The following is a 23,474-nucleotide window of genomic DNA, read 5'->3' as shown; positions in this document are numbered from 1 at the left end:
CCATAAAGTCACATCAAGAAATGCTGCTGATCATTCCAATGATCCCAAATAGACTCACATTAGGCCACATGAAAGCAACTGAACCCAAAAATATATTAACCAGTATATAACTGCACTCTCACACAACACGCCTGCAGCAACAGTTAGGACTCCTCCCTCCCTTTTAAAAGCGTTTTTGCTTCCGAGGACATTGTGGTTGTAAAACCACATAATAGTAGTCTGGCCCCGGTGTGATCAACCAGTTTCTGCGGGAATGTGACGGCGGAACCAGGGCCAGATTAAGACTTTGTTGTACCCTGGGCAACAATATTCAAGGGCTCCATCATCACGACCCGAGGATCACCATAATATGGTCACATACAGAATATTTTACTGTAATATGCAGTAAATATACTCGATACTTGAATACCTGACAACACGTAACCCGCCCAGAGTAACCTTTGACCCACCTCGTGTGGACTGACCAATGAGGAGAGGGTCTTAACTTGAGGCCCTCTCTTCATTGGTCAGTCTGCATGAGACTGACTCTCAACTGACGTTCACATAGGCAGCGAAGCGTCTCTGTGCAGCGCAAAAGCCCGGGTGGACAGTTTGTTTAATATAGGGTGATCATATTTCCATTTCCAAACAAGAGGACAGGGGATCTGTGCCTATGATGTCACACTATGGCAACGCCACACAATCCATGTTGGGACCCATTTTTTGTAAGAACTAAATTAATATCAGATTCTGCCAATAAAAGGGCTCTAAAACAATTCATATGTAAATATTTTGCATATTTAATGCAAAATCTCATTTTTATGCTTTAGTGCTGCAACAAGGTTTTATTAATAATAAATTATTATACCTTTTGTTTTACTACAGCATTGGTACGCTTCCTGTGCACAGATTATTAAGGATGCTTGTTTCAGATGGGAGATTAGACGATAGGATCAATGAAAAAATAAGTTGTCCCACACTCCATGGAAACTTTCAGAGAATCCACAAATAGTGGCTTTCAAATGGTTTAGCTACTTTTAGCAAGTTTAGAAAAGCAGCAGATGAGACAGCATGTCTGATAATTTAGTTTTTCATCTGATAATATTAGAACATGTCAGTAATGTCTGAGGAGCTTTTATAAACACTGTATAACTAATACTCCTGGAGAGGGCATGAATTACACAGAGGCTTCTGGGGAGCCCAGCTATGGGGGGGGGGGAGGGGGGGTCATTTTGCCTTGGCCCCCAAAATGTCTTGAAACGGCCCTGGGTGTGTGACAGTGTTGAAGGTGATCTGAATTGTATCAGATGTATAAATATGACATGTGTATAACTTATTGTTTTTACTGGTAAAAACGTGTAATGGAGATAAATCTACCTACATTTTACTTTTCAACACTTTGTTTTGTTTTCTTGTTTTTATTCAACTATATTTTCCTGTCCTGTCTGTCTCTCATCTTCCTGCATCTCCTCTAAACTCTCCAGAAAATCTGCTGCCTGGATTCTTACTTTTTCACCTCATCAGTTACTTTTGAGCAGATCAAAGATCTCCTAACCGCAAAGCGCAGAGCGCGTTTTTGATGCTGCGTGAGGTGAAATCACCGCAGCACAGGTGATGAGCTCCGCAGTAGCGCGCTTCAGGCACAAATAAGACAGAAAATAGAGAACATGTGCAGACATGAACGATCGTGTGCTAATTATAGTTTTTTGGTTGCGCCACTTTGAGAATGGACCATGCGCTGGAAGCAGCTGCCTGGATCGCAGCGCAACAATGCGGAACCGGTTCGCAGCAGCAAGTCTGCCGGCTCTCCCTCGCGCTGATCTGCGGCTCTCCCTCGCGCTGATCTGCGGCTCTCCCTCGCGCTGATCTGCCGGCTCTCCCTCGCGCTGATCTGCGGCTCTCCCTCGCGCTGATCTGCCGGCTCTCCCTCGCGCTGATCTGCGGCTCTCCCTCACGCTGATCTGCGGCTCTCCCTCGCTCGCGCTGATCTGCGGCTCTCCCTCGCGCTGATCTGACTTGCTCTGGTCTGCGCGCAACGGCGGGCGGGAAGGGGGGGGGGGGGCGCTTTTGGAAGAGTTGTGCGACACAACGAATCGATGACGCAATTCGTTGCCAACGCTTTTAGTAATCGATTTTCATCGAATTTATCGATTCGTTGTTGCAGCCCTACTGGTGACTACACTTGACATGCACATTTACTGGCGTAAAGTCAAAGGTCACTCTCGCGCACCCGGTCCTGAAAAGGAGTTGAACGATCTTGCAGACTCTTTGGCCAAACAGGGCGCAACCGATGGTCCCCTGTGGGTTTTCGAACCCGGGTGGCTTGAGGGACATGTGTGGTCTTTCCCTGATGAAAACCAGGTGTGTGTAGTTACTCGAGCTCGGGCTGCTAAAGCGTCCGACTCGGAACCACCCAAAGGTGCAGTGGCCGTTCAACCTGCCTATTCGGATACCGATCTTGTCAGTCTTCAATCCCGGGACCCTGCTATCAGCAGGATGATCAAGTACATTTCTGATCCTAAAACCCAGCTACCGACTTCCGTCGAGCTTGATTCCGTTCCAGAGCTTCGCTCTCTCTTTCGTGTGCGGTCCACGCTGAGGGTCGTCGAAGGGCTGCTGATGCACGCCGCCAAGCCACCTTCGCCGCCTGTCCTTGTTACTCCAAAACCGCTGAGGAGGGACATGATCTCGCAGGCTCATGACTCTCCATCCGCCGGTCACAAAGGCGTCAAGGCCACGTTCGGTGCCCTGTGCCAGGTTGCTTATTGGCCGGGGATGCGTCGTGATATCTCGGACCACGTCGAGCGTTGCTTGGTTTGTTGTCAGTTTCAGCCGTCCAACCCTACGCACAGAGCTCCCCTACAAGAAAAAGGGCCGACCACTCCGTGGTCGGACTTGCAATTCGATTGGGTGGGGCCTCTGACCAAATCCACCAGAGGGAGTAAGTACATACTGACTGTCACCTGCGCATTCACCAAATGGGTTGAATGTTTGCCAGCACCTGATGACACGGCTAAGACTACAGCGATCCTCTTGCTGAATCACGTTTTTGCCCGCTTCGGTTTGCCCACGAGGGTCGACTCGGACAGGGGTACCCATTTCACCTCTGACGTGATGAAACATCTTTGGGAACTGTTGGGTGTCAAGGCTAAGTTCCACATTAGCCACCGGCCCCAGTCTTCTGGACAGGTCGAAAGGGTGAACCGCACGGTTATTAGCATGTTGAAAAAATACGTGAAAGCTAACCACCGAGATTGGGATGTAAAACTTCCGTTGGTCCTCATGGCCATACGCGCTACCCCTCACGAGTCTACAGGTGTCTCCCCGTTTGAAATGATGACGGGCAGACAGATGACCCTACCGCTTCACCTGCTGTATCAACGACAGGTTCAGTCCGACACAGCCCCGGCGTGTACGAGCAGCCAATACTTGCAGGACCTGAGAAATCACCTGCTTGCAGCATTCTCGTTCGCACAGGCATCTCTGGGAAAGTCAGCTGAAGGCAGAAAAACGTATCACGATAAGAAAGCCTCACATTCCGAACTCGATGTAGGTGACCAGGCCTGGTACTACATTTTCGCTCCCAAAACGGGTAACAACAATGCGACCTCGGGGAAGCTGGCTAAGAAACTTTTGCCCAGATGGTCGGGTCCATACCTGATTACAGATAAGATCTCTCCGGTCGTGTATCAGATCAAGATCGCCAACAAAAACAAGGCGCCCGTCTACAAATGGGTACACAGGGACCATATCAAACTGCACAAGGGTCCCACAGATTTGGCCGATACCAACAACAATCCACCGACTTCAAAAGGGGGGTGATAAATACGTCCCGTTGGTTCCACAGATTTCTATCTCTGATTACACAAATTTGTTGTTTGTGAGTGTACATGGTTGTCTTTCCTGTTATACGTCACGTGCAGACTTAAGGTGTGTTGAGACGGACGTGCTGTGGGCTCCTGGAGTCAGGTAACAGTGAGTGGGTTAGGTCACATAGTACTGTTGTCCAAAATTTTTTATTTTTTTTTATCTTTACTAATCACAATTCCTTAGGGGTACATTAACATGAACATGATTACTAACCACTGATTTACATTTTAGTGCTGATTTACATTTCTGTTTTTTATAGTACCTTTGACCAGTTGATTTTAACAGTGAAAATTATGTTTGTGATCATCAATTCTTTGATTTATCCTGCGGGGCTACAACCAATTTTGCCCCTGTCCTGACACAAGTATTTACAGTGAGGATTCACTGATACCAGTTAGGGTTTCTTTCATTTTTCTGCTTCTCGCATCATCCCTTTTTGCATCTTACACAGTCAGGGTTGCATCCATTTCTTCGCTTAATGGGTAATTACACTTAAAACTAACTGTTACAACCAGGTGTCTAGGGGGCCTGGGGTAACATGGAGGACGCGTGACACAAAGGAAAATTAACAAAGGTTTTATTTACTTTCTCTTAATTCAGAAAAGATGACTATTATTCTTTTAACCACCACTGATCTAAATCCACTTTTACCAAAACAGGTTCAAACAGTAAGAGCACAATATCGGAGTTCTAAGTGGGAGACAACAGACCAGAGGAAAGGCAGCTCTGCACTATTGTCCCCATTGGTGAGGAGCTCCAGCTGGTCCTTTAAACAATTTGCGGCTGATGAAAACCCAGCTCAGCTGGTGCAGGGAGGAGCAAGGGTGAGCCAACATAGTCTGCAGGCAGGCTCCTCAGATGCAACATAAAATGCACAAAAAAATGAAATCACAACACAAAAAGGCTCCAGCCGTAACACTTCCCCCCATAAAGCCTAAGGTCTACACCTTTGGGTACAAAAAACAAAACAACAAACACTGCTACATCTCATTCTCCAGGTTGGGCAAAACCAAAATCTTTTCTGGGCCTTTGCTGCTTGTCATCTTACTTAATAAGTGGCCAAAGCACGGAATTTGTAAAGCGAAGGTCTCTGTACACTACTCACGGATAAATCATAATGGTTTCTTTTTATTTTTCCTCTTTATTTTGGCTGGTCCACAAAACCCAGCATCAAACACGGGCGGCTCAGGCTCAGCAGCACGTCTGTCCATTTCACAGGAGCCTGTGTTTTTGTTTCCTGCAATGAGACCATTAGGAGTAGAAACTGACATGTTTTCTACTCCCTTAGCTTGAGGATTTGACCAGGCAGGTGGAACCACCAAGTCCCCGGCGATGTCATTTCCCAACAGGAGAACGACGCCATCCACTGGTAGGGAGCGACAGACAGCAATGTTAAAATATCCTGTGACGAGATCAGATGTTAAAAACACACGATGGACAGGCCTCTGAAAGGACGGGGGCGCAATCCCTTTAACAACTACTTTAAAACCACAAGCACTTCTTCCAGAAAAGGGTAATGCCGAACTCAGAATGAGAGAATGAGATGCCCCAGTGTCCCTCAGGATTTTTATCGGTACAGGCCTATCATCAGCCGACAATGAAACAAATCCAGAAAATACAAATGGCTTAAAACAGGATCCCACATCCCGTTCCCCAACAGTAACATGGGCTGAACAGGTAAAAACCTCAACATTGTCAGGCTGTTCTTGTCTTACATTCTTGGCCTGGAGAATGGGACAGTCCTTTATGACATGACCAGGCTTGTGACAATAAAAACACAGAGCAGGTTCAGGAACGACATTCGTTATGTCTGACTCAGCAGGCGGCCCAGGTGAGGGTCTTCTGTTGGGATCAAAGTTCACCCTGTGAGTTAACACAAACTCATCCGCGAGCTGCGCTGCAGCCGACAATGACGTCACCTTCTGCTCGTTTACATACTGAACCACTTTATCAGGGATGCAGCGTTTAAATTCCTCAAGGAGCAGGAGCTCACGCAAAGTAGCAAAGTCTTTTACCTTGGAGGAATTACACCATTTATCGAATAGAACCGTTTTTACTCGAGCAAACTCTATGTGTGTCTGTGCAGAGTTTTTCCTGGAAAGTCTGAATTTCTGGCGATAGGCTTCTGGCACCAACTCATATGCCTGTAAAACTGCAGTTTTAACGGTGTCATAATTATTGCTATCCGAGACAGAGAGAGCGGCTACAACCTCGGAGGCTTTACCTGTGAATCTGCACTGCAGCAGAAGAGGCCACACATCCCGCGGCCAATTAAGCGCCGTTGCGATGCGTTCAAACGCAGAGAAGTAGCAGTCAACCTCAGATTCCCTGAAAACAGGCATCAACGCCATGCAGTTACTGATATTAAAAGAGTCTTGCGGTGGGGAACTCACCGGAGATGCCTCTTTCACAGCCTTCACAGCCTCGTGTTCAAGTTCAAGTTTGCGGAGCCGCAATTTTGTATCAGCTTCCAGTTCCAGCTTTCTCATCTCAAACTCCAGCTGTCTGCGCTGGGCTCTGTCCTCAGCGTCCAAACGGAGTTGCTCAATCCTCAGCCTGAATTCGGCTGGAGTCACGTCCTCATCAGAGTCAGCCGGGTCCACGTCTCCAGCAGCTGTAACCAGCCTGTCTCTGTCATCAGGTGCTGCAGGGCTGACAGGGGGCGGGGTCGCCAGGGGAGGTTCAGCATGTACACGGGCCTCCGCAGGCGAGGCAGCCTGTTGCCGAGTAAGCAGGCCCAAGTCCTCCAAGCCACTGATTACCACCTCCTGCAGCTCCACCTTTAACATTGAGCTGTCCACCTGAAATCCAAAGTGATCCGCCACGTCCAGCAGATCCCGCTTGCGACAGGCACCAATCAGTCCACGGGATGGGGCCTCCACAAACTGCGCTAAATCAAAAGTAGCCATAACTGGTAAAACACTGAGACACACAAATGATCACGCATCCAACCTCAGTTTAAGGGTACTTAATGATCGCGGACGAGCCCCCATATGTTACAACCAGGTGTCTAGGGGGCCTGGGGTAACATGGAGGACGCGTGACACAAAGGAAAATTAACAAAGGTTTTATTTACTTTCTCTTAATTCAGAAAAGATGACTATTATTCTTTTAACCACCACTGATCTAAATCCACTTTTACCAAAACAGGTTCAAACAGTAAGAGCACAATATCGGAGTTCTAAGTGGGAGACAACAGACCAGAGGAAAGGCAGCTCTGCACTATTGTCCCCATTGGTGAGGAGCTCCAGCTGGTCCTTTAAACAATTTGCGGCTGATGAAAACCCAGCTCAGCTGGTGCAGGGAGGAGCAAGGGTGAGCCAACATAGTCTGCAGGCAGGCTCCTCAGATGCAACATAAAATGCACAAAAAAATGAAATCACAACACAAAAAGGCTCCAGCCGTAACACTAACACATAGTGCAAAAGGCACTCATAGAGTTAGGTTTTTATTATTTTTTTATTTCTTTGATGACATGAAATGCACTTTTGTCGTGTCTACATTGAAGTGCCTACACTGTGCTCTCTCTCTTCTGCTGAACTTGTGAGGATCCTGCGTCCTGGGGGTGGATCCGTGACTCGTCATCTGCATCGACTACTCCTGGGTGGTGCTCCGGCTCGTTGGCCTTGGACGACTGTGGTTCCGGCATGGCTGCTGGGACACCTCATTCGTTGGGATTACTGTCACCTGCTCTTCCCTTTTTGTGGATTACGATAAGTACTCTTTCAACGTTCAATTTTCATTTGGAATATTTCCCTGCCTGCAGATACAACAATCGAATTTTAATTGGAATACCTGTTAGTGGATACGTTCAAGATTTGCTCCTGCTTTGCTTTATTGCCCGTGAGGATATGACGTTGCTGTTGCTTCGTTTATGACTTCCATGGGGAATAATTAATAACCTGCTGACTTGAGTTCTTCCTGAGGAGTGTGCGAGACTGTTCTCCAGCGTGGGGTTCGTGCCTCACCACAGACGGCTGTTCCCTTGGGATCGCATCCGGTTCTGTTGTCGAGATTCTTCATAACTTGGGTTTGTTCAACGACCAAGTGGTCTCTTGAAGGACCACATTGACCTTGAAAAGGGGGGATATGTAAGGTTATGAAGTTCATGGTTTTCAACTCCATACAGCTGGCCCCTGGGCACAATAACACCGTGTAGAAAAACCAAGGTCGGGTTGTTCCTCAGACTGTTTACATTCCATCAGAAGAGTCCGAAGGAGAAGAAGAAGCTTTACTTAATCAAAGTACTTTATTTGTGATTAAAATTATTAAGCAAAACAGATGTTGATCAACAATAATCAAGTGAATGATCTGTGAAATAAATATGTCATGAATTATGTTTAATGAAACCAGGACTACGGTGCAGACATACTGATCCTCATCTCCATAGAAACGCATGACACATTGTTCCAACCAATCAGAGCTTTCGGCTGCCGCAGGAGAATCTGGTGTTGACTTCAAGTGTCCAATCTACTTTACTGAAACTTATCAACAATTCAGAGATATAAAACAAGGCAACGCCATTTTAAGTCAGTTCCATTTTGACTTCAGTTCTATTCACCATCATCCTAAAGACAAGCGCAGCCTGGCCGGATGCGTTTTCTTTAAACTAAGAACTGTGAAACGGGAGATTTTCGTCGTTTAACAACCAGACGACGTCTTTTCAAAATAAGAGCACCTGCTGACGCCGCTGAACGGTACCGGGTCGACCCTCCAGACGGGCTTTGAAACGTTGTGATCGCTGCACCGACAGCTCCACCGTACATCCGAGGTTTCCAGACCTGGCAATTCCTGATCTACTTGGGAGACCCCACTGGGTACGTACACGGCAAAATAGCGGCTCATGTCATCACTTTATAAGCCTCGTGATATCTAGTCATAACAAAGACGACCAGATTCGATTACGTCATCCTAGAGAATCTGAACCAGACACACACACTCACACACACGCACCAACACAACATCCGAATCCATTCTCATCCATCACAGAGTAGTCCTGGTAGATTGTTTAGAATTTATAATTCAGAAATTAAAGATTCTCAAACGATCCCATCTCTCTCTCTTTTCTTGTCTCAAAGTCAATACAGAGTGTTTAATTAAACTCCCTGGTGATAAAAACAGCCTATTCTTCTGTTTATAAAAAGTGAACTACTAACAGTGTATTAAAATACAACTTTAGATAGTTACATCACTTTGATTCCATTACAATGGTGTATGTTTGTTGCAACCAACAGGTACAAAAACGAACTTGTTTTTATTTGACTATTGATTCTGTCCTGTCTGTTTATTATCTTCCTGCATCTCCTGTCAGTCCTAAAGAAAAACTGCTACCTGGCTTCATATATATTCACCTTATGAGTTACCTTTGAACTGCAGTTAAAAAAGATCTACCGACCGTAAAAATAGTGGAGTGCGCACCGGTGAGGTGAAGTCACCGGAGAACGAAACAGGTGATGCACTCCGTTCCGCAGCAGCAAAACACATCAGGCACAAATAAAAGACAGAAAACATAAAAGGACATGAACCGACATAAACGATGGCGTGTTAAATTTGTTTTTGAGGTGGCGACACTTTGAGAATGTTACTGTGGCCGTTCTCAGGATGCATCTGTCGGGAGCGCATCAACGATCAGAGCTCTGCGCCTCTCAGCTCTAAATAATCCCAGCAGAGTCCACATGAATAATGTAATATGAATAGAACCAGGATCGTTTTCGGGCTAAAAAATAGTCTACAGTCCATCTTCCCTAATGTGTTTGTGGCCCTGCAGATTTTTCTAACTCTACCTGCACTTCTTATGTGTACCTCTCAACCCGTAGGACTCTTTCATAAGGGTACCGCACCATCAGCTACGTCAGCCCAGACAAGAGCAGAGAAAATAGAGACAGAATAGAGGATAATTCTGTCTGGATGTGGATGGAGATTACATTTTACAGCAGCCTGATCATCAGATCGGCTCAGCGTTCACATCACTGCAGACGCTGAACCTTTGACCTCGTCAATCACTATCTACTTTTAGATAAATTATATGCTTTTGGTCTGTCAAGGCCGTCTCTACTGTGGTTTAGTTCTTTTCATCATCATCGTTCTCAATTTGTTTCCTTTAATGGTTCTGAATCAAACACGCGAGGAGTCATCAGAGGTGTTCCCCAAGGCTCTTCACTTGGCCCATTATTATTTTCAATTTTTATTAATGATTTACCACGGTGCTGCAGATCCTGTTCTGTTCAGTTATATGCAGATGACACAGTCTTATACTGTTCTAAGTCGAGTAAATCCGAATTACAAGAAGCTATTCAGCCTAATTTTGACGAAGTGCAGCTCTGGCTAGCTCAGAACAAACTTCTTTTAAATAAATCTAAGACGTACTCCATGCTGTTTCATAGATGTAGTAATCTATCTGACAGTGACAGGACTCTTAATCTTTATTTTTTGGATTCCTCCCCGGTTCAACCGTCTGTTAAAATGAAATATTTAGGAGTTTGGCTGGAGCCAGAGCTGTCTTTTAAATTTCACATTCACACAACATGTCTTAAGGTCACACGGTGTTTACGTATCCTTTATAACTCAATAAATTGCTTCGAACCTATTGTACGAAAGCTTATCGTCACTCAGCTTCTGTTGCCGATCATTGATTATTCTGATATTTTATACCAAAACTCAACAGTTTCTAGCCTGCTGTCTCTTGATGTCGTCTATAACAGTTTGTGTCGTTTCATTTTGAGGTGTTCAACACTCATCATTGTTATAAGTATGATCTTCTTGGTTGGCTTCCTTTAAAAGCTAGACAACAATTTCATTGGTTGATATTTATGTTTAAGTGTATTTATTTTGATTTTCCACTTTATCTAAAAACACTTTTGGTTCCCATTGATTCCTTGTATTCCACCCGCTTAACTACTCTTCCATCATTTGTTGTTCCTCGTTTTAAAAAGGAGGTGGGTAGACTCGCCTTTTGTGTTAAAGCTCCTCAGGACTGGAATAAATTACCCACTGAATTAAGATCCATCTCAACAATTCGTCAATTTTCCCGCACTGTTTATGCTTATGTAAAGCCAAGCTGTGGTTGCTTTGTTTAATCTTTACTATAATGATTTTGTGCATTCACTGGCTAACATGCTGTATTTCGTTGCCAAACTTTGTATTCAGTTGGGATATTACTTCACTTTAGGTTTATTTACAATGTAATTTCTTGCCCTTATTTCTCTTTGTTTGCCTCACAGCAGTTTTATTTAATTTAATTTTGTATATAGGTATGAATGTACGTATGTACATGTGTGGGTATCTATGTATCCATGCTTATGTGTTTATATTTACGTGTGTACATATATATTTATACATATCGTTAATTTTACTATTATTTACTTTCCTTCTTCTTTTTTTTTAAGTCTGTTATAACTTTCTAACTCTGCCACCTTATTTGTTATTGGTTGTGTTGTAGGAGGACCTGCTCGAAAACGAGATGTTACATCTCAAGCAGTTTATCCTCCTGAAAAACATGAGTTAAATAAATAAATAAAATAAATAAATAATTTAAATACATAAACCATCACCTGGCTTCTAGTCCACGCTATCACGTCGTCGTCGTCTTCCTCCACTTATTCGGGTCGCGGGGGCAGCATCCCAACTACGGAGCTCCAGACCGTCCTCTCCCCGGCCTTCTCCACCAGCTCCTCCGGCAGGACCCCAAGGCGTTCCCGGACCAGATTGGAGATGTAACCTCTCCAACGTGTCCTGGGTCGACCCGGGGGTCTCCTGCCGGCAGGACATGCCCGAAACAGCTCGCCAGGGAGGCATCCAGGAGGCATCCTGACCAGATGCCCAAACCACCTCATCTGACTCCTCTCGATCCGGAGGAGCAGCGGTTCTACTCCGAGTCCCTCCCGAATGTCCGAGCTCCTCACCCTATCTCTAAGGCTGAGCCCGGCCACCCTACGGAGGAAACTCATTTCGGCCGCTTGTATCCGCGATTACCCAAAGCTCATGACCATAGGTGAGGATTGGGACGTAGATCGACCGGTAAATCGAGAGCCTGGCTTTCTGGCTCAGCTCCCTCTTCACCACGACAGATCGGCTCAGCGTTCGCATCACTGCAGACGCCGAACCAATCCGCCTGTCGATCTCCCGATCCCTCCTACCCTCACTCATGAACAAGACCCCAAGATACTTAAACTCCTCCACTTGAGGTAGGACTTCTCCCCTGACCCGGAGTTATATAACAATATATATATATATATATATATGTATTTTATATATGATTAAAATTAAGAAAAAATTGTGAATAAAAAATGTTAGCAAAGGGAAAGAGAAAATAAGTAGGAAAGAGGGAAATCTGGATCCTGGGAAAGGTAGAATAGGTAGAAAGGGCAGAATAAGGAGAGGGTGATGATGAAGGTCACACCAAAGCCTGAACAGGTGAGATTGCAGCTGCTTTTTGAAGATCACTGATCTCAGGCTCAGGGAGAGAGCTCCAAAGTCACATTTGGTCTTTAGCCTGGTGCACTGCACAATCAGTAGGCTTTGACCACTGGACATCACATCACGGACCTACTGGGGTGTAGGGACTGAGAAGATCACCAGTGTATGACGGTGCTTGTCCTTGTAAGGCCCTAAAGACCAGGAACCAGGATCTTGAAATGAACCCTGAAGTTGACCGGCAGCCAGTGAAGCTGGAGGAGAAGTGGAGTGATGTTGATAGGTTCTGTAGAATGACTAAAAGCTTCTGGAAGGAAGGACCTGTGATAATGTTCTTTCATCCTTCTGGATGCAGCAGTCTTCCTCTGAAGGAGCTCTCCTGCTCAACAGCTTCATTTAGGTTTGGATACATCATCCAGTGATGCTACTTTTGCTAGAGGTCTCTTGCACCAGATCAAGGGAACGTCCTTGGACAGAAGTGTCCTTGACAAGTTTATCTAATCTCTTCATCCCAGCTCTAGATGCTGCCCCAACAGATGCATAATAAAGAAGGCTGATGGTCTATTTATTTATTTGGACATAAAAATACATTTGAGGTCATTATTGGCTACAAGACAAAGGATGTGTGTCAGTTAGGGTTTGTGGTTCCATTTAATCCAAAGGCGTTCGATTGAAGGTGGCTTCTTTGGTTGCTTGAAGACGTTGCACTTCTCATCCGAGGAGCTTTGTCTGTTCTAACTGAAAAGTGAAAAACGTCTTCAAGAAACCAAAGACGTCCAGTTGCCTTCATTCGAGCTCCTTTGGATTACGGTGACCTGGATAACGGAGAACCTTCACCAGCATTGTTCTAGAAAATTACATCAAATAAAAAAGCTGAATGATAGAAGACATATATATATATATATATATATATATATATATATATATATATATATATATATATATATATATATATATATATATATATATATATATTTATAATGTGTGTGTGTATGTATGTATTGTTTGGATTAGACTTAACTGTTCACATTTTAAAAACAACTTTTATTTCCTGTAACATAAAAATGGGTTTCTGTGTTCATCAGCGACCTACAGGTGAGACAAAACTGCCCTTGAAATGCATTTGAGGATGAGGGTGGCCCCCGGGTCGCACTTTGGACACGCCTATCTGAAATCACATGATGGTTCCGAGTTTGGTGTTGCTGTTGGTGAGTTTTAGGTGTATTTAAAACTCATGCAAATAACTTTAGTTTCAGAATCACAGAAATTATTCTTAAATGAGCTCAAACGAGCTACGCGAACTGCAGCTCCGTGTCCTCAGGTAGCTTCTCGTGTTCCTAACAGGTCATTTAGGGACACCCTGGCACAGAGCCAGGTCGGAAACGGACCTGTTTACCGTACTTTGTGTTGACAGGTGGAACATTTAGGCTCCGTCTGGATGCGTGGGAATAAAACTCCTCCAGAAAAGCGCGCTGGGGCTCTAACGCAGTTAAAAACATTTAGGTTGATCGCATTTTCAGCGTTTTGAGAAAGTCGCTGAGGAATGACGTCAAGACGTATAACATTGAGTGATGACGCTGTTTGATCATTAAAAAAATCAGCCATTAAAAATAGCTGAGATTTAGGTCAGAAAACGGGAGAACATCGAGGGCCCCAGAGCGAACGGCAAATACCAGAAACATGTTGTGAGCAGCTGGGAGGATCTTGCCCGATGTTCCCACTCCCAGCATCCGTCACCGACAGCGGTAGCCGTTAGACCGGTCTGTCTGTCCGCTCCCCCCCGCTGGGTTTAGGTAACCTGCGAACACAACCAACGCAGAGGCTGGATGGTGAGCCCGGGGAAACAGCAACACCGACGGATCCGAGCCTGGAGGCGGTCCCGCTGACACCAGGACCGGATCTCTAGTTCCAGTAAGTGCTGGCTGGCCCGGCTAATGCTGGCTAGCTGAGTCACACATCTGTGTTATTGTAGCTTTAATAACAAAATGGCTGAAGGCTCACATACCTCCACCTTTATGTTTGTGTTTATTCACACGACCAGACCACAGCAGAGCAGCGTGGACAGGTCAGACACGCTTAAAGGTGGTGCTGATAAAATACCTGGTAAAGATGGCCCTGTGATCAGCCTCAGTGTGGAGAAAGGGAAATTAGTTGTGTCGGACAGATGAGCTAAAGGTTAGGCAGAGCAAGGCACATCACAGTTTCCACCTTCTAAAGCCGCTGATCGCAAACATCCTGCTGACGTTCATGCAGGTATTATTTTATAAACGTGACATCACATGGTTATTTGCACACAATTTGGTGGTTATTTTTTAGCTTTGCTGTAGCTGGAACATTTCTAAAGTGTGAAATTTAAATAAATAAAAAACAATGTATTATAGTAAAGGATCCTGTAATATTATAGTACCATGTAGTACCTGTGTGGCACTAATGAAAATGCTAAAAACTAGAGTTTTATACATGATCACCTTCAATGAATTAGAACAGCTTTAGTGTGACTCATCAGTGCTGGTGGGCCCCTAGTGGCCGTGGGCTGATAATACCCATTGGCTGTTATTTTTTGAGAAGCATGAGCATTTTCATTTATTATTTTACGAAACCTCAAGATCTTATTATGTCAAACAGCTGATTCAGATCCACTAAGGAACAAAAGTACTTTGAAGCGTTGACTATAAACTTACACTAAAAAAATCTACTAAAGCAGATATTTTTTGCTTCTTGATTTTATTCATGCATATGGACCAGACCTACTGACTAAAGGTTTGTGTGCTGCTTGCTCAAATTCATTATAGAATGGGCGATCAGGACACCTATCTCAAACTTTCATGGTTAGTAACTGTCCTGATCGGCGCTCAGTGGATGAATAGATGTGCTTGTTTTTTTCTGTTGCTTTATTGCATAAAACCACGAGGCGTAAAGCTGTTTATCACCTGAAACACGCTGTGCTGTGTGAAGGAAGAAACACTTTCATACGTCCCTGGAACAGAAATCTTCCGATCACTGTTACAAACCTCTGATCAGTGTGTAGAAACACCACAGTACCTATAAACGACACTGGACTAAATCTAGTTATATAATCAAGCTCCATCTCAAATACTGAAGTAAGAAATTATGTAAGTGCAAACTTAAAGGGTGCTTGATCTGATGTGTTTAATTATGTTAAATATAGCGTTATCCTTTCCAGGGGTAGACAGATATATTGGCATCAACTGTCTTCAACCTGCTTAATAAATGCTTTAAAATGAATAATAATAATAATAATAATAATAATAATATATATATATATACACCTATTTATAGTGGAGATGAGTGGCACCCGGTGGGGTCTTCTGCTGTTGTAGCCCATCTGCCTCAAGGTTGCGCGTGTTGTGGCTTCACAAATGCTTTGCTGCATTCCTCGGTTGTAACGAGTGGTTATTTCAGTCAAAGTTGCTCTTCTATCAGCTTGAATCCGTCGGCCCATTCTCCTCTGACCTCTAGCATCAACAAGGCATTTTTGCCTACAGGACTGCTGCATACTGGATGTTTTTCCCTTTTCACACCATTCTTGGTTAACCCTAGAAATGGTTGTGGTTGAAAATCCCAGTAACTGAGCAGATTGTGAAATACTCAGATCGGCCTGTCTGGCACCAACAACCATGCCACGCTCAAAATAGCTTAAATCACCTTTCTTTCTCATTCTGACATTCAGTTTTGAGTTCAGGAGATTGTCTTGACCAGGACCACACCCCTAAATGCACTGAAGCAACTGCCTTGTGATTGGTTGATTAGATAATATCATTAAGGAGAAGTTGAACAGGTATTCCTAATAATTCTTTAGGTGAGTGCATATGTGTGTGTGTGTATATATATATATATATATATATATATATACACACACACACACCAGTTCTGGATAATTTAACACTTGGTCAGTTAATTGATTTATTTGATAAAATTTTCATGAAGTGCGTCATGATGGAGGACCCAGGTAAACGCGGAAATGTGGTTCGGTGATACGACAACCGAATGGTCCAATAGTTACTTTTGGTCTGAAACATGTTATTGGAGGTTTTTGGACAAATGTGAGAGAATTACTATACTATCTTTTTTTTTTGTTTAGTTTTTTTTTCCATAACAGGCATGAAAAAACATTTTAAGCTAATTTGTTTTACAAATTTGTTCAGTCTTCAAAAACTGATTGTGTTCATCAGCTGATAATGTTAGTGACATTTTAGCACACAAATAAGGCGGGAAAAGTTCTAGATATCGGACATAAAGACTGGCTTTAAAGCATTTTTTATATTTATATACGAACAACTGACTTTAACTACGGGCCGGCTATGAAAACCAAACATTTCAAGCATACAACCTTTATTCCTAAGCCTTAAGAGGATCTCATGTTTATTGGTTCTAACATGTTTCTATGAGACGGAAATGTGGTTTTATTGATTTATAAAAGTTCAAAAATGTTTATTAAAGTTTATTTAAAACATTTATACTTCTTTGGACATGGCTGCTCTAAACTGTAACCACTTATAATCCTCTTTCTGTTTGGAACAAAACTGATCATGAGACGAGTTGAGTAGATTCATCTAAAGTCACACGTGAAGTAGTTTGTTTTGCTGTTGTCACTGTTGGCTGTGTGTTTGATGTGTGGTGTATTTTATCGGTTTATAATTCTTCCACCAGTCAAACACGACAGTAAGAATCCTGCAGAAGAACCGAACTATGTGAAGGCCCACAGCGCCGCCACAGTTCTTCCACCTTAAATTTTGTTCTAGAGAAAATGTCGAGCCGCCGTAAATCCACCACGCCTTGTATGGTTCCGGCTTCAGAGGCGGTGCAGCAGGAAGTTGTAGAGGACAACGCCGAGAGGACAGAAGATGGAGAGGCAGGGGAAGAGGAGACGAAGGTGAAGGAGGGAACTAAGGTAGTGGTGACTCAAGAGGAGCCTGTTGTAGTCGTCCTCGCTCCACCAGAAGCTTGTGCCTCAGCTGGTGAAGACAGCCAAGCCACCAGCTCCATGCTGAAGTGTACAGCGACAGATCCACCCGAGGACCCAGGCAGCCATCAGCCGAACCAGGAAACCCAGAGCGATCCACTGGAGGAGGGTGGAGCCGATCCCGCTGCGGCATCTGCCATCTCCCTCAGCAAGACTCCCATCATGAGGATGAAGACCAAATCTGAACCCAAGAGAATCGCTGTGTCCCTGAAATCAGCAGACGAGGGTTTAGGAGCAAGCGAGGGTGAGCTGGGTGGAGAGCAGGAGCCCATCGAAGCTCCACTGGGACCGATGACGCCTGTTGAGATGTTGCTGCATGACTCCATGAAGTTTGGGGAAGGAGGTTTTGTAGTCGGAGCAGAGCAGCAGAGAAAATCCTCCATCCTGAATCCCACAGCTCTGCCTGCAGGCCTGGCGCAGGTACAGGGCCTCCGTCACTTACTGCAGTTTAGAATCACACAATAAAAATGTGACTGGAAAAGTTTCTGTACTTCCCTTCCTCCTGTTATTCCAGGTGCTCTCAGCCTTCCAGGCCCAGCAGAGTACAGCAGCGGCTCAGCCTCAGTTACTGATTCCCCTCAGCAGCATCCCCTCCTACAGCGCAGCTATGGACACCAACCCCCTCCTCAGCAGCACGTACAGAAAGTTCCCGTACCCCTCCATAACAGAGATCAGCAGCCTGGCAGCTCAGACGCAGTTCACAGAGGAGCAGATCAAGGTAAAAAACCTTGGCCTGGTCTCTCCTCAAAAAGAGGTTTTTTTTAAATCTCAGTGGGATCTTCCTGGTTAAGTAAAGATGTGACTGTTTCCTGCTCAGGTGTGGTTCTCTGCCCAGCGGCTGAAGCACGGAGTCAGCTGGACTCCAGAGGAGGTGGAGGAGGCCAGGAGGAAACAGTTTAATGGAACTGTGCACACGGTGCCTCAGACCATCACTGTCATTCCCGCGCACCAGCTGTCAGCTGCTGCTAACGGGCTGCAGTCCATCCTGCAGACCTGCCAGATAGTGGGCCAGCCTGGCCTTGTGTTCACACAGGTGGGTTGTTGTGGTGCATCAGAGACGTGCGGCCTTGACTCCCACGGTGCCGTGTCTCCAGCCTTTATTCATGTGAACAGAACTTCATTATTACAGTTGTCTGTCTGCAGGTCGGTCCCGGGGGAACTCTTCCCGTCACCAGTCCCATCACCTTGACTGTGGCAGGGTTGCCCAGTCAGTCTCAGAGCTCCAGCAGAGTTTCCTGTCAGCCCACTCCGACAAACAGTGAGCTAAAACGGGCTACCACAGTCCAGCCTCCCTCTCTGTCTCCACAGGTTGGGACACCACTTAAATCTGGCTGTCCGATTTCTACATGGAGCTAAATCAGGAGCATGTTTGGTTATTAGAAAAAAGATAAAAAAAAAAAACAGAAGACAATCTAAAGTTTATTTTATTTGTTGTTCTGACTGAATTTGTTTTAGATCGTTTTATACATTACAAACTTTTGGTGCTGATGTGGTGTGAGGGGCGGGGCTACGGACGTCTCATTTCCTCATGTTAAATTCATTTGAAGCTTTAAAAATGAATTAAAAAAAGTAGAGCTGACAAAGTTTTTATTAAGTTTAAACCCCATGTGAGATGGGTATTAAACTTTTATTTCTTCAGTTTGAAATATTTGAACACCATGACCTGATTTAGCTTCATCTTTCTAGAGCTCAGTCAGCTGAAAATGATCGCCTTCCTGTTTTAAACACAAACCCAAAGGCCTTTTAGCAGATTTAATCTGAGCTCAGTTAATCTCAGTTGGTTATTGAGTGTGTTAAACAGCGATGCAGGAACACCTGACCTGACTGATTTGTAACGTCTCTCTCGCTAGGAGAGCTCAGCCCTCAGTGCTGACACGTTCAGCATGCGGCCTAAGAAATCCAAAGAGCAGCTAGCTGAGTTGAAGGCCAGCTACCTGAAGAACCACTTTGTTACTGATGGAGAGATCGCCCGCTTGATGAAACTCACCAACTTGACGAAGGGTGAGATCAAAAAGTGGTTCAGCGACACCCGCTACAACCAGCGCAACTCCAAGAACAGCCATATGATCGTTTTCCACGACGGAGGAGGCAGAGGCAGCAGCTCCAGCAGTGTCCCCATCATCATTGACTCAAGTGACGAGACCCCCGCCTCTCCCCTTCCTCCGCACGTCTCTCCTGTGAAGGAGAAGGAGCCTCGGGCCAAAACGTGGAACCCGTTCCCAGATTTCACTCTGCAGAAGTTCAAGGAGAAGACTCCCGAGCAGCTGGTGGTGCTGGAGGAGAGCTTTGAGAAGAGCAACAGTCCATCGGATGAGGAACTGAGTCGTCTGAGGACAGAAACCAAACTGACAAGAAGGGAGATTGATGCCTGGTTCACCGAGAGGAGGAAAGTTCCAGCTGTCCGCACGTCCTCCCCGGAATCTTCAGAAGGGGGGAAAATGGAGACAGATGGTGTAAAAGCAGGAGAGGGAGAAGACGTTGAAGGAAAAAGCCCATCTCCTCTATCAGCCTCCTCCTCTAGAAAGGGTAGTCAAACTCCTCCTAGCGGCCGCAGTAAGCAGCCGTCCAGCAGCAGCAGGAAAGACATCAGAGAAAAAAGTAAAAAGTCACCGGAGCAGCTCCACATCCTGAAAAGTGCCTTTGTGCGGACCCAGTGGCCCACGCCGGAGGAGTACGACCAGCTGGTAGAAGAAACCGGCCTCCCTCGGCATTACGTCGTCAGCTGGTTCGGGGACTCTCGGTACTCCTGGAAAAACGGAAACCTGAAGTGGTTCTTTCAGTACCAAAGCAGCAGCATGGAAGGACCAAACGGAGGGGGCGGTAAAACGGGAGGTCGGAAAAGACGTGGTCGGAACCGAGGGTGGGGGTGCTCCAGAACCAAGAAGCAGCCAAAGAGGTTGTCGTCGTCCTCCACCAGCGCTGATGTCAACAGATCTGTGCCCTCAAAGAAATTCAAGACTGGGAGGGAAATCCTGAAGGAGTACTTCCTGAAACACCACTTTCTCAACGAGCAAGATCTGGACGAGCTCGTCACCAAGACCAACAAGAGCTACGAACAGGTAAAGAGCACCGCACAGGTCTGGAGTTTCACCCTAACTCTGGCATGCACTTTAGTTTAGTGATGCTTAAAGGGTGAGTCCCACGCCGGGCGGAGTCGTACTTCACCCACACTTCCTGTTAGAAAAAAGGAGGCGTTGCCTAGCGCAGATACATCTGCAAACTCGTGCACGCTCTATGACTGACATCTGTACGTAAGCGGATGTCTAACACTGTTGGTTAATGCTGAGTGGCGCTCAGAGTAAGACTCTGGATTGCTGCTTTGATGTTCACAAGTTACTTTTAGCCTTAAAGACACGTCTCGTTAGAGCTCAACAGGTATGATTTGGTTAACTCCGCCCTCTCAGCCGTGTCTCCGTGTGTCTTTAGGTGAGGGAGTGGTTTGCCGAGGTGCAGCGACGCTTGGACATGGGGTCAGACCCCTTCCTGGAGCCGGCCGTAGGGAGAACGGACCGGGACAACGCAGGAAAGGAGGATGAGGAGACGAGAGGAGAGGGGTCAGAGGTCACCGAGGAAAAGACTGGCCAAAGGAGGAGAGATGAAGATGATGAAGATGAAGATGAGGAGGAGGAGGAGGAGGAAGATGATGAAACAGATGACAGCGAGGTTTGGGAGCCGTCCCGTAGTGTCAGGAAGAGTTTGTCCGTTTCTGAAGACTAGAGGAGATGCTGCTCTGGTGCTGGTGCCGAAAACCAGTTAAACCAGTTAGCCAAACTAGGGTTTCTAATGGGGGCGGTTCACTGATTTGCACGAGCTGTTCCTATCTCTCTTTTCTGCAAACTAATTTTAAACAATAACACAGACCATCAGCTCGAGCTCACCTTATTCTTACTGTTAGTTTGTTTTAAACACAAGTCAAAGCTTTCTCCTGCTTCAGGAGCAGCTGCTACGCTGTGGATGGAATAGTCCCCCTGATCACTGCACATCCTTCATAGACCCTTCCTAAGGACATTCTCAACCCTTTATTACAAACAGCAGATTTATGTGGTTGAAAACTGTTGCTAAAATGCTGTTTAAACCTCAGAAAGAATGATGAAAATGAGTCTGGGAGTTTAGTTAAATCGAAGGTAGAGTATGGAACACCACAGTGACATCTAGTGTGTGGAGGTTGTAGTTGCAACAACAGAACAAGGTTTCCAGCCGTCGGCATACCAGGTTTGCTGCCGACATGTGAAATGTTTTATCTGGGTCCATCTGTGGTAGGCTTCACCTAAACTCACTCTGGTTTTAGGTCTTTTATGCTCGCTCCTCTTCTGAGAAGTATAGCAACACCTTCTGGGCTCATCTTCCCAATATAGCTTTTAAAGGAAATAATGCACCTTCATTCTACACCTCTAAACGTCCCGTGGAGGTGTTATTAAACAAAATATAGCTTTTCACTAAATTGTTCCATATTCAACCTTTAAGTTTGTCACGACTTACCGATTCTGCTTTTACGAGCTTGTCTCAGTTTGATGTTCTGTGTTTTAAAACGACCCCGACCCTAAAACTGGGACATTAATAATATAGATCATGCAGCTTGGACATGCCATCCTGACCAATCGCTGCAAACTTTATGCCTTAGCATGCTGCCAGACACCAGATAATCTCATTTGTTGTCAGATGTTACCATTAAAACATTCAAGCCAGTTTCTTTTTTATAGGTATTTGGATTAGTCAGAGAGAAAAAGTGCAGATGTCAGGATTAAAGTTGAAATGACAAGAAAATGGTCAAAAAGGCTGTTTCAGGAACTGAAATGAAGCCTGTCCTGCACCTGGACCAGACTTTATTTCTTCTGTATTTATTATTATTGGAACTGAAGGTTCAAAGTGTGTTTTTACTGATTACACTAAAAAAACTGGAAATCAGAGGTGGTAGACTCAAATATTCATGCACACATAAAACATTGGGAGCGTTATTTTTCTGTATCAAAATTCCTAAAGCAGCTATGTCAGCAGAGACGTTATTTACAGGCTGTTTCACTGAACTGAAAGAATTTCATATTTATTAAAACTTTCTGTAATAGAATCACCAGTTCATGTGTCCAAGGCATTGTGGGTAAATTAAGTCCTTCTCCAGTGCTGTTTTACTGTTTGATTCCATTTTTAAACCTCACGATTCCAACTTTACCCTTGAAGTACAAGTTTAGTCTTTTTTCTCTACATTTAGGTTTTATTCTCATCCCCTCCATTAAAGTCACCAGCCTACAGATCCCTTTGGTAAAATGTTGTATCCCAGGATTTCTCTTTTAAAGAAAAAATGAATAAAAACACTGCAACTTTAATCACAACCTTTGAGAAAAGCTGCAGTAAAATCAGAGATTTACATAAAAACCTTGAAGGGACTGATTAAAAGGCCCCGTTGGTATGTTGGGTTGGTTTGTCCCAAACGAGCTAAACCCTGTTAGCCTGGATTGTGCTGTTCTTTTGAACTTGATGAAATCCTAACCTGTGTTTTTTTTTCTATTTTATTCCTGATCTTTACTTTACTTATTTATCTTGGCTTGGTGTTTGTTTGTGTGACGTGTCAAACACAAGTCACACATTCATCTATGCTTTAAATGAGCGTTTCTCGCCTACTGAAATGAATCAGTGGAGGATTTAATTCACAGAGATGCTGATTCAGAAAACTCGCTTATATGAATGTGACACGGGCGGTCCTGAGTAATCGGATAAAGGACTTGATGAAAAGGTGCTAGAAGACGCATCACAGATAAGAGTTACCTAGGTAGGATTAAACTAGCCAAACACTGAATGAATGGCAACACTGATGCTCTTAAAACAAAGCAGGATGTTTCCCTTTAATCTACCTTATTATTCTCATAATACTGTTTATTTTTAACTGCTAACCTGTCGGCAAAGATGCAGCGGAATGTTAAACACTAACTGCTGTTGACATTTTGATGTTTTAAAGGAGATTGAAACAGTGCGACCCTTGTGCTAAAGCAGAAAGGTTTGCCTCCCAGTAAGTTAGCTGTTTTTAGGCCCAGTTCACATGCAAAAATAGTTGGATGATTTTCAACGCATGAGAAATCACACACATGGCGATGAGTAAATCACAGGTATAAAAGATTTGGTCCTACAGTGTGTGGTGAGCAGCAAAAACTACAGTTTGGATTTTGGAGTAAACAAACATGGAGAAGGAGCGTGCACCCGCACTTCCGTCACCTCGGTTTCTGATTGGCTACAGGTC

General features: G+C 44.7%; 1 protein-coding gene across 2 annotated transcripts; it reads left to right on the top strand.

Annotated features, from left to right (window-relative positions):
• Nucleotides 1-13,384: 13,384 nt before the first annotated feature.
• On the top strand, nucleotides 13,385-21,626 carry LOC107378952 (zinc fingers and homeoboxes protein 1). 2 transcript variants are annotated; one of them, XM_070550936.1, is made up of 7 exons: nucleotides 13,385-13,469; nucleotides 16,933-17,665; nucleotides 17,760-17,963; nucleotides 18,063-18,278; nucleotides 18,389-18,553; nucleotides 19,096-20,304; nucleotides 20,672-21,626. In XM_070550936.1, exons 2-7 carry the CDS (start codon nucleotides 17,030-17,032, stop codon nucleotides 20,960-20,962), a joined length of 2,721 nt encoding a protein of 906 aa, XP_070407037.1. In that variant the 5' UTR covers nucleotides 13,385-13,469; nucleotides 16,933-17,029; the 3' UTR covers nucleotides 20,963-21,626. The 2 variants fall into 2 exon arrangements, with proteins under 2 accessions (XP_070407037.1, XP_015804953.3); XM_015949467.3 differs by lacking the exon at nucleotides 13,385-13,469 and adding an exon at nucleotides 13,942-14,172.
• The last annotated feature ends 1,848 nt before the right edge of the window (nucleotides 21,627-23,474 follow it).

This window comes from Nothobranchius furzeri, chromosome 5, assembly GCF_043380555.1.
Source record: "Nothobranchius furzeri strain GRZ-AD chromosome 5, NfurGRZ-RIMD1, whole genome shotgun sequence".
In the NCBI taxonomy this organism is placed as follows: domain Eukaryota; kingdom Metazoa; phylum Chordata; class Actinopteri; order Cyprinodontiformes; family Nothobranchiidae; genus Nothobranchius; species Nothobranchius furzeri.
Note: the sequence above shows the minus strand (reverse complement) of the source record. Positions and strands in the feature narration are given on the sequence as shown.

Coding starts and splice junctions, on each gene's coding strand:
- LOC107378952 (XM_070550936.1), top strand. CDS start 17,030: ATGTCGAGCCGCCGTAAATCCACCACGCCTTGTATGGTTCCGGCTTCA. Junction 17,666..17,759: donor TGCCTGCAGGCCTGGCGCAG/GTACAGGGCCTC, acceptor CTGTTATTCCAG/GTGCTCTCAGCCTTCCAGGC. Junction 18,279..18,388: donor CTGGCCTTGTGTTCACACAG/GTGGGTTGTTGT, acceptor GTCTGTCTGCAG/GTCGGTCCCGGGGGAACTCT.